The 13,889-nt window shown below is 35.3% G+C and overlaps 1 protein-coding gene and 1 long non-coding RNA gene across 2 annotated transcripts; one reads left to right on the top strand and one right to left on the bottom strand.

Moving 5' to 3' along the window:
* Nucleotides 1–703: 703 nt before the first annotated feature.
* On the bottom strand, nucleotides 704–2,531 carry LOC135207163 (uncharacterized). The gene is made up of 3 exons (XR_010312909.1): nucleotides 2,332–2,531; nucleotides 1,767–1,870; nucleotides 704–1,180 (listed from the first exon to the last, which is right to left on the bottom strand). It is a non-coding gene; the product is annotated as an uncharacterized LOC135207163 (long non-coding RNA).
* A 4,211-nt stretch (nucleotides 2,532–6,742) lies between these two features.
* LOC135207431 (activating signal cointegrator 1 complex subunit 2 homolog) lies at nucleotides 6,743–9,268 on the top strand. Its single transcript, XM_064239157.1, has 2 exons — nucleotides 6,743–6,764; nucleotides 8,865–9,268. The coding sequence occupies exons 1-2, from the start codon at nucleotides 6,743–6,745 to the stop codon at nucleotides 9,266–9,268; spliced, it is 426 nt and encodes a 141-aa protein (XP_064095227.1).
* Nucleotides 9,269–13,889: the final 4,621 nt, after the last annotated feature.

The following is a 13,889-nucleotide window of genomic DNA, read 5'->3' as shown; positions in this document are numbered from 1 at the left end:
GGGGAAATTGACTGTTCCAGCTGCAAACAAGAGAGGAAACGAAGGTTCCAGCTGCAAACAAGACAGGAGTAGGGGAGGAAATGAAGGTTCCAGCTGCAACCAAGACAGGAGGAGGAGGAGGGGAGGAAAGGATGGTTCTAGCTGCAAACAAGACAGGAGGAGAGGAAAGGAAGGTTCCAACTGCAAACAAGACAGGAAGAGAGGAAACGAAGGCTCCAGCTGCAAACAAGACGCCCACCGAAGCTAATGATAGGAGGCATCTATAGTAATTCTTCAGCTACGGAAGGTTCCAGAAAAAAAGATTGTGCAGTGAATGTTTACTGTGAAATACTACTGTAGTTAGAGGCGGCTTCAACTAGGTGGGTCCAGGAACATGGGGATAAGAAGGGAGATTACTACTGCTGTAGGAGTACGACGTGTAGGAGGAGGCGGCTCGAAGAGGAGAGTTGGGCTCCATGGAACTTATACCGACAGTGGCTACAAGTAGGCTAAAAGTAATATTTTTTACGAGGTCAGGCTTGAAGAAAAGGTACGAGGAGGAGAAACGCAGCAAGGAGAGGAGAGAAGAAGAAAACGTAGCAAGGAGAAGAGAGATTTACTGGCATCTGACGTACCTTCGAAGACTAATGTTTTTATTAGTGCATTATCCAGTTACAAAAAAATTAGTCACGGTTCTTAAATGCTGCAAAAGGAATGAAGTAACTAAACGGAGAAAGATTTTATTGTTATTTAGCATGCAAATAAGAACTTGGGTTATCTTGTCAAGTAAATTGAATGGAAGTTTCTCAGAGTTGACAGGACTTTTTCACTGCTACTTTTTGGAAATTTTTCACTCGCTTCTAGAAGCAAGTTTTCTTTGTTGTTAAAGGCCCCTAGACAAACCACATTCAGAGTCTGGCAATTTTCATTTACAGAGGTTTCTTCTCGGGCTCGACTCTGAAGACATTTTTGTCACCGCTATCATTTTCCAACTTCACTGACAAATATGTTGTACTCCAAGAGTAGGGTCCTAGATGACTTGACTACTTCCATCCTTCTAGATGACTTGACTACTTCCATCCTTCTAGATGACTTGACTACTTCCATCCTTCTAGATGCCTTTACTACTTCCATCCTTCTAGATGACTTTACTACTTTCGTCCTTCCATTTTTTTCCAAGATCGTTGAAAGATTCCTACACCTGAAGAAATTTCAAGAATTTTATACAAGTGTATCAATGTTTAACTGGGTAAACATTAGTTACATGGATAATAGATATTTTAAACATATTTGTTACATGGATAATAAATATTTTAATCCTTTGTATAATTAACCTGCAATAAAACTTTTCAACCTAAACTTTTCAACCTATAATGACACATGTCAATCTGTCTTTACTTTTACAATTCTTTTTCGAAGCCTTTAGCATAATACGCACTGTTACAACAGAAAATTAGGACAAACTTTTTTTATTTCTCAAAAAACAAGATTCAAAAGTTATAAACTTAACAGCTAAAATCTCTGGCAAAGTAAAAGGCTTTGTCACAAACACAATGAATAACACGTACTACCTACTTATACTGAATATTTAGCCAGAATATTGAAAATATATGTTGAAAGCTTCCCAGGTGAGTAAAATATTCATTCGTTAACACACAGGACATTATTGAGCACTGAAAATCTAAATGGCATTTAAATTCATTCTTTAACACACTAGACATTACTTGAGCACTGAAAAACTAAATGGCATTGGCCACTATCAGGAAACAGTTTTATAGTTCACCAACCTGCGGGTCGAAGGGTGTGAGAAAAATGATGCTGGCCTGGTTAAAACTTCTCTGCATTCGTTAACTCCAATGCCAAATCAATTAAAAACTTCCGTACACCATTCCTGCAACAATTAACATTTATGTATGACCGCAATGATGAGAAAATCTAAAATGTTTCAACATTACAAAAAGCTAATTTAATTGCTAGTTAATACCATATATACATATTTCAATCTTAAATCTTGAAAGTCATTTAAGAACACTAAAGGCCTTAAATGATCACTAGCCGGATTTCCAACAAGCCTACCATACTTAAACTCCATGAGAGGTAAGAAATTTATAATAAAATCACGTTTATATGTGAATTTCCATTAAACAAGAAAGAAAAACGGGAAGGTATATCTACTGCCACATCTGTGTAAGTCATGTTATTTCGAGCTATAAAGAGAAAGAAAATTTTGAGTACTTATTCAGAGTCGCTCCATATCTGCTAGCCGAAATCAAGTTCACTTAAGCAATCTATCAGTCAAGTAAGTCGACCTCAAACCTAAGCAATGTCACTCGAATATGTATAAATACTAACCTGCTTTCGACGTTCCCATGTTGAAACAACACGGGTGGTTATAATAAAACCAACTGCAGCTCTAAATATCAACTCTAATATTAGATATTCAATTGCAACTATTTTTAAGCCTTTGTGAAATTGACGGAGAGAAATTCCCGATTCCCAGCATCTTCATTTCCATTCTTATGTACGAGAGCCCCACGAACTGGTTTCCAAGGATCACTGTAGCTACCTGTAACAATTGAACCATTAATATCAAACTAAAAAAAATTGTCGCTTACAGTGCTTTAAATAAAGCCCCTCAGTGGCGTGATCAGTATGGTCTTGGCTTGCCACTTCGGTAGACGCGAGTTCGATTCTTGAGCATTCCATTGAGGAGTGAGAGATGTGTATTTCTGGTGATAGAAGTTCACTCTCGACGTGGTTCGGAAGTCACGTAAAGCCGTTGGTCCCGTTGCTGAATAACCACTGGTTCCATGCAACGTAAAATACTATACAAACAAACAATGCTTTAATAAACTAAACTGAATTCTAAGTCTTCAAAGATATTAGTTTAAAATCTTCAGCAAGAAATAAAAGACTGTCGATATCAGCCGTGAAGTCTGATGTTAATTTCTGATGTCTAATGATGTCGAAAGCTGATCGATAAGGAACTAATTGGTATTGGTTTTCCTGTTATCTATCAATAGCGGTCTAGCCTATGTCAGGCAAGCATTTACTAAAATTATCTGCTCTCTCCCGTAGATTTTCAGTTTCAAAAGATCCCGACGATGACTCATTAAAAGGGATAACTCACTATTATTGTTTCATAAGTTTCCTCATTATACTATTCACTATTCTCACATAAGCTCTCTGAAATTAATCTTCGTTAATCAGAAAAGCCTTTTCTGGTAATATTCGTCGAAGTCATGTCAATCAGGTTTGAAACTAAATTTCGTCATGACATCTTCAATACCAACGTCAAGGAAAGTGGTTGGGAAAGCTTTTCATACTTAAATAGGAATTTTTAAGGGATTCTTAAGGTATTGCTAAATATAAAAATCTGACAAATATATATTTGCAAAGCATAAATTCTTTGCCAATATCTCGTGCTTTAAGTCAAGTAATTTTTACTTGTACTTTGTAATCTGAAACATATCATTGCTCCATTTTCATCTAACACTATCGATATTAAAAAAAACACTTGTCCCATTTCACTAATGGAGAAAGCAAACAGTAACATTAACACACTTTTTGGTGTTTAATATTAGTACAGCACTATATAAAATTGACACGTTTACCTTAAATCCCAGATCTGGGAAACATTTACCTTCGAAAAACGAAATCAAACTGTCATGGCAATCGAAGTAACGGATAAGCAGCGTTCATCCTTTCTTTGCAACTACGTCAACCTGAAATCCACTTCTGAGAAACTCGCACCTTCGAGAAACGGAGCAAATTCCGCAATCGTAGTTGGAGTCATGAATATGCAGTTTTCATCCTTATTTTACCAGAATATTCTAAGCAGCAGCCTTCTCACATTTTCATTATACATTTATAAATTAGCTGAAGTTGCCACGTGTATCAACTTCCATTTAGAAGTACTTGCAAAAATTTACTCCACACCACACTTTTGTTCTAAAAACTTAATGTATATACTAAAGACTATCTAGGTTCATGACTATGAATACTTAACTCATTAATGTAACCAGGTGGAGGAAAAAGTACCTTTACTACACTGGAATTTTACTAACCAAAAACCGGTATAGAAACTCCATTTTACTTCTTACTAATTTAACAATAATAATGAGTATCCATTTATGCAAATATATCCACTTTACTATCAAGTTACAGCAGATATTTAAAAATAGTATTTTAGGACTAAAAGTTTCCTGGCTGGATAATTACTTCTGCAGGATATTAGAAACCTAAAATGCAAAGCAAGTTCACAACTTAAACCCCTTTAAAATAAATACTTTAAATACTTTAAAACAGAAAGTGAACCGACTTGGGACAGAGTTCCGATAATCATTACTTAATTTAGGGTCAAACTACTTTGAGTGAATATTAACTCTGTTTAGGGTAAAACTACTTTGAGGAATTTTACCAAATTGCAACATTCAACAGCAGCAAGATATAAAATGCAAGGAAATTAGGGAAATGGAGACTTGATGTTACAAGACAATCGCAGTCTAAATGCTAGTGGAAGTCGTCAAAGCAGGAACCTATACATTTTACGTAACTGTAGCTCCGTACCCATTACCCCATCAAACTGGCAACATCTGACTGCAAACCACTTCTTAAATCGTGTCTTCAACTGCTGAACCTGTTAATAGATTTTTTAATGGTTTTAACAGCTTAACTGGATATAGCACAATAGTGACATTATAAGTGTAAATGGTTCCCAAACAATTAATGGCACCAAGCTCATATCTGGCTACTGTAGAACATTGTAAAAAGAATTTTATTGCCATTTAACTTGCAACATTGACAACTTTACTTAAATCTTCAGACCTTCGCAATTCACATTAGCAAGCAGAATCCGCGGTAATTCTAAGCCCTCATTCCGCGGTAAAGTAGACTAGGGCAGTAGACGTTTTCTACGACTTACTGAACAAGAATTTAAAGTAATATTTATTCGGACGACTGTACTTAACCCCCAGGGGCCAGTACTAAACACGGCGAAATACATTGGACGCCCCAATCCCTAGTTGATGTCGTATCCAGGTTACGTTTCTTGCAGGGTAATTCTACAGAAGCAGTCTCTGCAAGGACTGCAAGGAACGTAACGCGGATACGACATCCACTAGGAATTGGGGCGTCCAATGTATTTCGCCGTGTTTAGTACTGGCCCCTGGGGGTTAATTACAGTCGTCCGAATAAATATTACTTTAAATCCTTGATCAGTAGGTAAAATAACGTAGAAAACGTCAACTGCCATAGTCTACTTTACCGCGGAATGAGGGCTTAGAATTGCCGAATCCACTATGTTTTGCTTCACAAATGAATATATATTCCTGAACAAAATCTAACTAGAAACACAGTGGGGGAACTATATTCGCATGGCAAGATAAAGGGACGAACATAAAGGATCACCAAACTACGGTTGGCTCAAGTGACAAGACAGTGGTTATCTTTTTCTACTAACACACAACCACAAGCAAATTAATTCAATGGGAGTTCAGATAAATTTCACCTTAATTCAAACTGAAATCTTCCTTTTGAATCTAGGCGCTAGTCATTGTAACACTAAAACGCCTTACAATTACCTGTTGCATACTCTGTCGTAAGAATGTCGGTAAAATCCAGTAATAAACCTTAGTGAAGAGAAGCAGACTCAAAGTATCTCTTGCCACATGTTAACCAGTTCCGTATGCTTTCCGTATGCCAAATCTATAATTGAAGTTATGTAAAAATTACACCAATACCTCGTGTAAAAATACAAGAATGAAATTTAACACGTCAAAACCCACCATATGAAAAAGTACCTTAACTAAAACAACACATGCCAGCCTTTGAAAAACCTGCTGAATCATCTCTTGCCTCAGTAACATAAACATGCACTCATAAAAGTCTTTACCTTAAAAACAACTGAAAAATAACACTTCCTACCTCTGACTCCAAGAGATACCCGAAAGTCCTCCTCACCGAAGCCAGTACAGGCTTTCAACAATCCTGATTCCCCGAATCCCTCTTCGCCAGAAGTTCCATCACTGGTTCTTTAAGACCGGTCGAGTGTCGGCCAATCAGAAGCTGCCATGGAACCGGGAGGTTTTCTTCGTAGATTGGTGAATATATTGCCTAGGAAAACTAAAACCAGTAACAACCTTAGCATTGTTATAGTCCTGATTATGCAAAATACATACGAGATATTAGTTTATTTATCTTAGCATTTATGGGATATATGATATTATCTACAGTTCATAGATATTAGCTACTAATGATCTTGACAAATAAAGATTAAACAATGTCAAGAGAATATACTACCTAAATTGCAGTAATGCAGAAAAAGTCAGTGTATTTGAAATGAGCAAAATTGACGCTATGATAAATCTATAAAGTTGGCTAAAAAAAATGTTGCACTAATCTATACGTAAATAAGAAATCGACACGTATTATTGTAAATTTTTTACGTTAAACATCCTTTGAATAACCATTTGCAATTCAAAATAGTTTTCCGTCGTAAACTTGGTACTTCTGATAAAAAAAAGAAAAAAAGTAGAAGCTACATCTGACACGACTCGTAAACAGGTATAGGAAATATTCAAGATAATAGAATCGAGCCGGATTCATGCAACAATTATCAGAACTGTAAATTGTTTCGTGTTTCAAGAGAAAACAGTACGAGACACATATTTTCCTTCACTTGAATCGTTACGCAAGCACACAACCACGTATATCTATTTCCAAAAAGGTTACGAGTTCAAATCAGAGGTCACATGGATACGAAATGAATAGGGAAAGGGGCTCAGGTTAGCATTTTATAATCACAAGCTCACTGTTAAGGGAACTACTGAAGTTGCAGAGAATGTGTTTCCTGTGACATAAGTGCTAAACTGCCCAGATCACAGTGAACGGTTACCTCTTTCTAATCTCATGGAAATGATAGACAGCATAGATAATCCACTTTCATCCTAGTGACAGAAAGCTTCCATGGCATTTAACTACTTCACATATTAACGAAAAATGCCCATCAACAACGCATCGAACTCTTTACATACAAACTAACATTCTCCTCTGCGTTACATATACTCTTTTGTTTTGTGAATATTACAAGCCCCTATTGTTCCAATAACCTTTAGCTGTGTGAGTCTGTTTCGTTAATTCCATTCCGTTGTTCCTGTGCATCGTTATACTGAGGGCCTTCGAGTTCATTATCCTCTTCTCTCTCTCTCTCTCTCTCTCTCTCTCTCTCTCTCTCTCTCTCTCTCTCTCAGGTATGCTGTGCTTACATTCTCTAATTATGTTTGACTGATTACCATATTCCCTTGATCTTTGTTAATCCTTCATTAAATTACGTCTTTTCATAAGTCTGCCTCTCACACTCTTAATTAGCTCACTCTTTCATCTCCACTGCACTCTCTCTCTCTCTCTCTCCTTCTCCTCATCTCTCTTCTCTCCTCTCTCGTCTCTCTCTCTCTCTCTCTCTCTCTCTCTCTCTCTCTCTCTCTCTCTCTCTCTCGGGCTGCCTGCCTCCTGTCTGTTTGCTCCCCTCAGAGAGATTGTGTAGCTTCTGATACAATTTAGTAACCACACGATCCTATTTCACTGAAGATTTTACATTTCTGGTTTTTGGTTTCCTCGACGGAATTTTCTTTTTTTTTTTTTTTCGCTTTTTCAACAGAATTTATTTTTATATTTCTGTTTCCTCGAGAGAATTTCTTTTTTATTGTTCAGTCTTTGTGAATTTTTTCTGAGTTTTCAATTGTCTTTTTTTTTTAGAGTTAGGAAAATAGTTTTATCTGTCTAGTATATGATATGATATATATATATATATATATATATATATATATATATATATATATATATATATATAGTATATATATGTGTGGGTGTATATTATAATAAATATGTATATGTGATATATATATATATATATATATATATATATATATATATATATATATATATTATATCGAGCTACAATGTCCTTTAATATCTAATTCGCTCTACCTCAGAATTAATATATTTTCATATATGCTTAAACCGAAGGGGAATTTTTTTCTCGATAATAGACTTGCCTGGACCAGGGCGCGAACCCGTGAATGATCCTTACAAATCCAGGAACGTCAGTGAAGCTTTATCCTACTACACCACTGACGTTCCTGATTTGTAAGGATCATGGGTTCGCGCCCTGGTCCAGGCAAGTCTATTATCGAGAAAAAAATTCCCCTTCGGTTAAGCATATATGAAAATATATTAAATTTCTGAGGTAGAGCGAATTAGATATTAAAGGACATTGTAGCTCGATATATGTATATGAATCACGGAAATGTGATATATATATATATATATATATATATATATATATATATATATATATATATCTCATATCATATCTATATATATATCATATCTATATCTATATCTATATCTATATTCTAATCTCTGTCCTATATCTATATTCTATATATGCCGTATATATAGATATATATAATAATTTATATATATATAACTATATATATTTACATGAGCATATGAAAAATTCCCCGTTTCCAACTGGCCCATATGTTCCTTCTCTCTGTAAGGATTCGTCTCAGTTTCCATAATTCAATGTTGACCTCAGAGCTTCTCAACATTCTAAACACAATATTTCGTAAAGGTCACATGAAGGAACTCCTCCGGTATTGATTCCTAGTCTTTGATTATTTGATGGCCATTCCATATTCACATTTGATGGTGTAGGGCCACGGTTATTGAAGAGTTCCTTTTTTTATTTAAAATAACCTTTTCTGTTATGCTATTTCGATATCTATTATTTGTTAGGAGTTGCTGAATTCTAATGGAACAGGTGGCTGGAAACCTTTCTGCACACATATCAAAATGACCCGCCAGTAATTCAACCATAACAGAGAGCAACAATGAGCAACCAAGGAGGTGCCCACAGCACATCACAGAGCAACAAGATGGGCAATCACAGCAATGCCCACAGCACACCATAGAGCAACGAGGTGAGCAACCACAGCAATGCCCACAACACACCACAGAGCAACCGGGTGATCATCCACAGCAATGCCCACAGCACACTATAGAGCAACGAGGTAAGCAACCACAGCAATGCCCACAGCACACCACAGAGTATCGAGGTGAGCAACCACAGCACACCACAGAGCAACGAGGTGAGCAACCGCAGCAATTTGCACAGCACACCATAGAGCAACGAGGTGAGCAACCGCAGCAATTTGCACACCACACCACAGAGCAACGAGGCGAACAACCACAGCAATTCCCGCACCACACCACAGATATCAAATGAGCAACCACAGTATATCACAGACATCAAGGCGAGCAACTTCAGCAATACCCGGAGCACCAACTACCTTAGAGGAGAAAACGAACTGAGAAAGAGAGCCCAGGGATCCGACCACTGAATTATTCCTGCGTTCGTCTACGGCAGGCAATGACAGCCGCTGGAATCTTCCCTAGGTTATTCTCTAATGAAACCTGTCGTCGCTATGGATTCCCAAGAGTTGGCGAGGGAGACTACCAACATCGCCAGCCAGTGCAGGGAATTCATTACTCTTTTTTTTTTTTTTCCTGGATATATAGAGCAACTTCATTTGAAGGACGATACTCGGCTCTAGAAAAAGTAGTGGTCACTCTCTCTCTCTCTCTCTCTCTCTCTCTCTCTCTCTCTCTCTCTCTCTCTCTCTTCACATAGTCTCTAGATTCATTTATCTCGAACATTTCTTTGATATTCTCTCTTCCTTTCAAAAAAAAAGTGTTTAGTTGTCCACTTTTTTATTTATCAGTTCTGATTTTGATTCTAATTCCTTTGGAAATTTGGTGAATGGCTGTAAGGAGTACTTGAATTTGGTTTACTTAACCCCTCTTGATATTCTACTTAACAATGCCTGTTGGTTTCTGGTTGTTTGCCTGCGTTTGTATGGAGTGTGGTTTCCCTTAGCAAACAAAATATTTTATTTATTCAAGTATCTTTATCGCTATTTTCTTCTTATAAAACACATTATTTATATTCATAAATTCTCACCCACAACATCATCATTAGCAATGATTGCTGCGTTCATTCTCTCTCTCTCTCTCTCTCTCTCTCTCTCTCTCTCTTCTCTCTCTCTTATTGCGTCTCAGTACAAGCCATCTTGTTTACACTGCTCTATTGTCGGAGCATAGCCTGGATAGAACACAGCCAGTAATTTTATGCAACACAGCCACAGACCACGACAACAGACATACGACAACAGACATGCAAAGGGAGGATTGGAAAACCGCCCATGACATAAGGAACTCCGCCCACGACGTAAAGTTCGACGATGCCACTCAAAATCTAAGCTCTAATAGACCCTAACTGGTTTCAATGGAAGGTGTTTGTAATGAGATAGATTAAAATGACTCTATTGGGAATCTAAACTCGGCGATATGATGTCTTAAGACTTGTTTTCTGAGATAAATAGCCCCTTCTTCATTTTCTTCTAATCTAAGTTGCCGTTATGTCAGCAATAGGTCTTGCTCTTAGGTAGCTCTTAAAAATGTCTATTGACTGTGTCCAAAAGCATTTTCAGCTGAAGGTTTCAAGAGGGAAAGAAAAAAATCTGGGAGATAAGATGTTGTCTCCGCTACGAAGTGAGATTTAAGCTAGATTATAGAATTCTTTGATGATAGGAGCATGTATAGGGTATTATATGAGTGTATGGAAAATACACAGGAGCTTTAATTTGTTTGGTCAAGAAACCTCATCAGTCAAAACGATCGACACAAGGTAAATACCACTTATAAAATCATGCAACTTCCTATGACAATGTAAAGATGAGACAAATACAGATTTCTTTTTCCATTAAGTCACGAAAGCAACATTAGTCAAATATTATAATTGAAAAATGTCGAATGAGATTCCAAGTTCCGAAAAAACAAACGGCCTCTCATTCAGCCTTTGGGAGTAAAGATCCCTTCCGAAATGCACTGACATCAAGGACGTGCTTTAAATATGGCATACTTGCTTCCTCCGCGTTAAAAAAAAAAAAAAAAAAAAAAAAGAAAAAAAAAACACGTCCCTGGAATTATTATAACTTTCCAGAACAAGTTTTCTGAACTTTTCAGTAGTGCGTAGTTATTATAATGCATGCATGAAAAACAAAAGCTGTTTTTGAGGACTTTCATTGAGTTTGAGAAAGATTTCACTTAGGGAGTTACTGATAATACTTTATATATTAGAATTATATCATATATATTATATATTAGTATATATATATATGTTTACTTGTACTTTCTCTTTATATATGTACCTATATTTTATATATATATATATATATATATTATATATATATATATATATATATATGTATATATATATATATATAATATACATATATATATATATTATATATTATATATATATATATATATCTATATATATTATATATATAATGTTTTTACTTCTCTCTCTTTATTTATAATATACTTTATATATATATATATATATATATGGGGGGGGGATATATATATATATATAATATATATGGATACTACTATATATCTCTATCCATATATATCTATATATCTACTATATATATACTTATATCTGGCTATAGTCGTCTTTGGAGGGTTGTTGTTCCACTTCTTTGGTCATTCTATCTTCTTCCTCTGTATCTGAAGGTTGGTGTAACAGCAGCTGTTTTTACTTTGCCTCTAATTTAGTCTTTTAATGTTTTTAATTGTCATTTTAAGAATCCTGTGTATTTTTAGTATTTTTAAATGTTATTATTTTGTCATTTTTCAGACTGATGATGCACATAGTCATGTGCGAAACGTTACTCTATGAATAAATCTCTTAAAAACAACCATGTGTCTTCGGTATTCCTGAATTGATGTTGAGGATCATACTGCAGATAGAATATATATATATATATATATATATATATATATATATATATTATATATATATATATATATATTTATAAGTTTACTTCTCTCTCTCTCTCTCTCTCTCTCAATATATATACATGGTATATATATATATATATATATATATATATATATATATACCTCAACCTTTGCCTTTTTTTTCTCTGTCTCTCTATTTACTACCTCTCACTTATTCTCTCTATCTATCTATCTAATATAATTTTAACTACCTCTCCCTTATCCTTATCTCTCTCTCTCTCTCTCTCTCGACTCTCTCTCTCTCTCTCTCTCTCTCTCTCTCCTCTCTTTTACCTACCTCTCCCTTATTCTCTCTAAATGTCTATCTTTCTCGATATTTATCTTCCTATCTTATCCTGTTCTTTCTCTCTCCATTTACCTACGTCTCCCTTATTCTCTCTATCTATCTATCTCTATATTTATCTACCTCTCTTATCCTTATCTCTCTATCTCTTTACCTACGTCTCCCTTATTCTCTCTATCTGTCTATCTCTCTCTATATTTGTCTACGTCTCCTCTCTCTCTCTCTCTCTCTCTCTCTCTCTCACTATTTACCTTCTTTTTTTTTTTTTTTTCCCTCATTCTCTCTATCTATCCATCTCTATATTTATCTACCTCTCCCTTATCATTATCTCTCTCTCCTTTATTCTACCTACCTCCCTCCCTTCTCCTTCTCTTACCTGTCTAATCTTTCTCTAAAATTTATCTACCTCTCTTATCCTTTTTTTTCTCTCTCTATTTATCTATCTCTCCCTTATTCTCTCTATCTATCTATCTCTCTCTATATGTATCTACCTTTTTTATCCTTGTCGTCTCTCTCTCTTTACCTACTTCTCCCTTATTCTCTCTCTCTCTTTACCTACTTCTCCCTTATTCTCTCTATCTGTCTATCTCTCTCTATATTTATCTACCTCTCTTATCCTTCTCTCTCTCTCTCTCTCTCTCTCTCTCTCTCTCTCCCTACCTACCTACCTACTTCTCCCTTATTCTCTCTATCTTTCTATCTCTCTCTATATTTTACCTCTCTCTCTCTCTCTCTCTCTCCCTTATTCTCTCTCTCTCTCTCTCTCTCTCTCTCTCTCTCTCTCTATATATATATATATATATATATATATATATATATATATATATATATATATATATATATATATATATATATATATATATATATATATATATTTACCTACCTCCTCCCTTATTCTCTCTACCTGTCTATCTTTCTCGATATTTATCTAGCTCTCTTATCCTGTTCTTTCTCTCTCCCTCTTTACCTACCTCTACCTTATTCTCTCAATCTATCTATCTTTCTATATTTATCTACCTCTCTTATCCTTGTCTCTCTGCTCTCTTTACCTACCCCTCCCTTATTCTCTCTATCTGTCTATCTCTATATTTATCTACCTCTCTCTCTCTCTCTCTCTCTCTCTCTCTCTCTCTCTCTCTCCTCTTCTCTCTCTCTCTACTTTTGGTGTAAGAAAGTCACCATGCGTAATTGCGTTATCCTATTAAGAAAACGGTCGACGTAAGCGCTTCTCCGGGTCATGAAATCCAAACGGTGGAAACTGCTACGCTTAGGAATATGAGAACCTTTTATATTTATCTTTATAAGCAGCCCAGAGAAGTTTTTTTTTTTTTTGTATACTTATTCTTCAAAAATGGTTAATTTTTTTATGTTCAAGGAAATAGATATTCTATAATTGTAGTACATTTTAAATGGACAAACATTAGCACGTTATATTTTTTATCTATCTTTATAAGTAACCCAGAGAAGTTTTTTTAATTATATTTTGTATTTTGCAAAAACGGTTCATTTTGTCACGTTAGAAGATATAGATATTCTATAATTGTAGTACATTTTATATTGACAAACATTAGCACGTTATATTTTTACTTATCTTTATAAGTGGGCCAATATTTTTTTTTTATTCTTCAAAAATGGTTCATTTTATATTTACAAGGAAATAAATGATCCATAATTGTAATACATTTTAAATTGACAA

This window comes from Macrobrachium nipponense, chromosome 32 (genome assembly GCF_015104395.2).
Source record: "Macrobrachium nipponense isolate FS-2020 chromosome 32, ASM1510439v2, whole genome shotgun sequence".
NCBI classification, from domain to species: domain Eukaryota; kingdom Metazoa; phylum Arthropoda; class Malacostraca; order Decapoda; family Palaemonidae; genus Macrobrachium; species Macrobrachium nipponense.
Note: the sequence above shows the minus strand (reverse complement) of the source record. Positions and strands in the feature narration are given on the sequence as shown.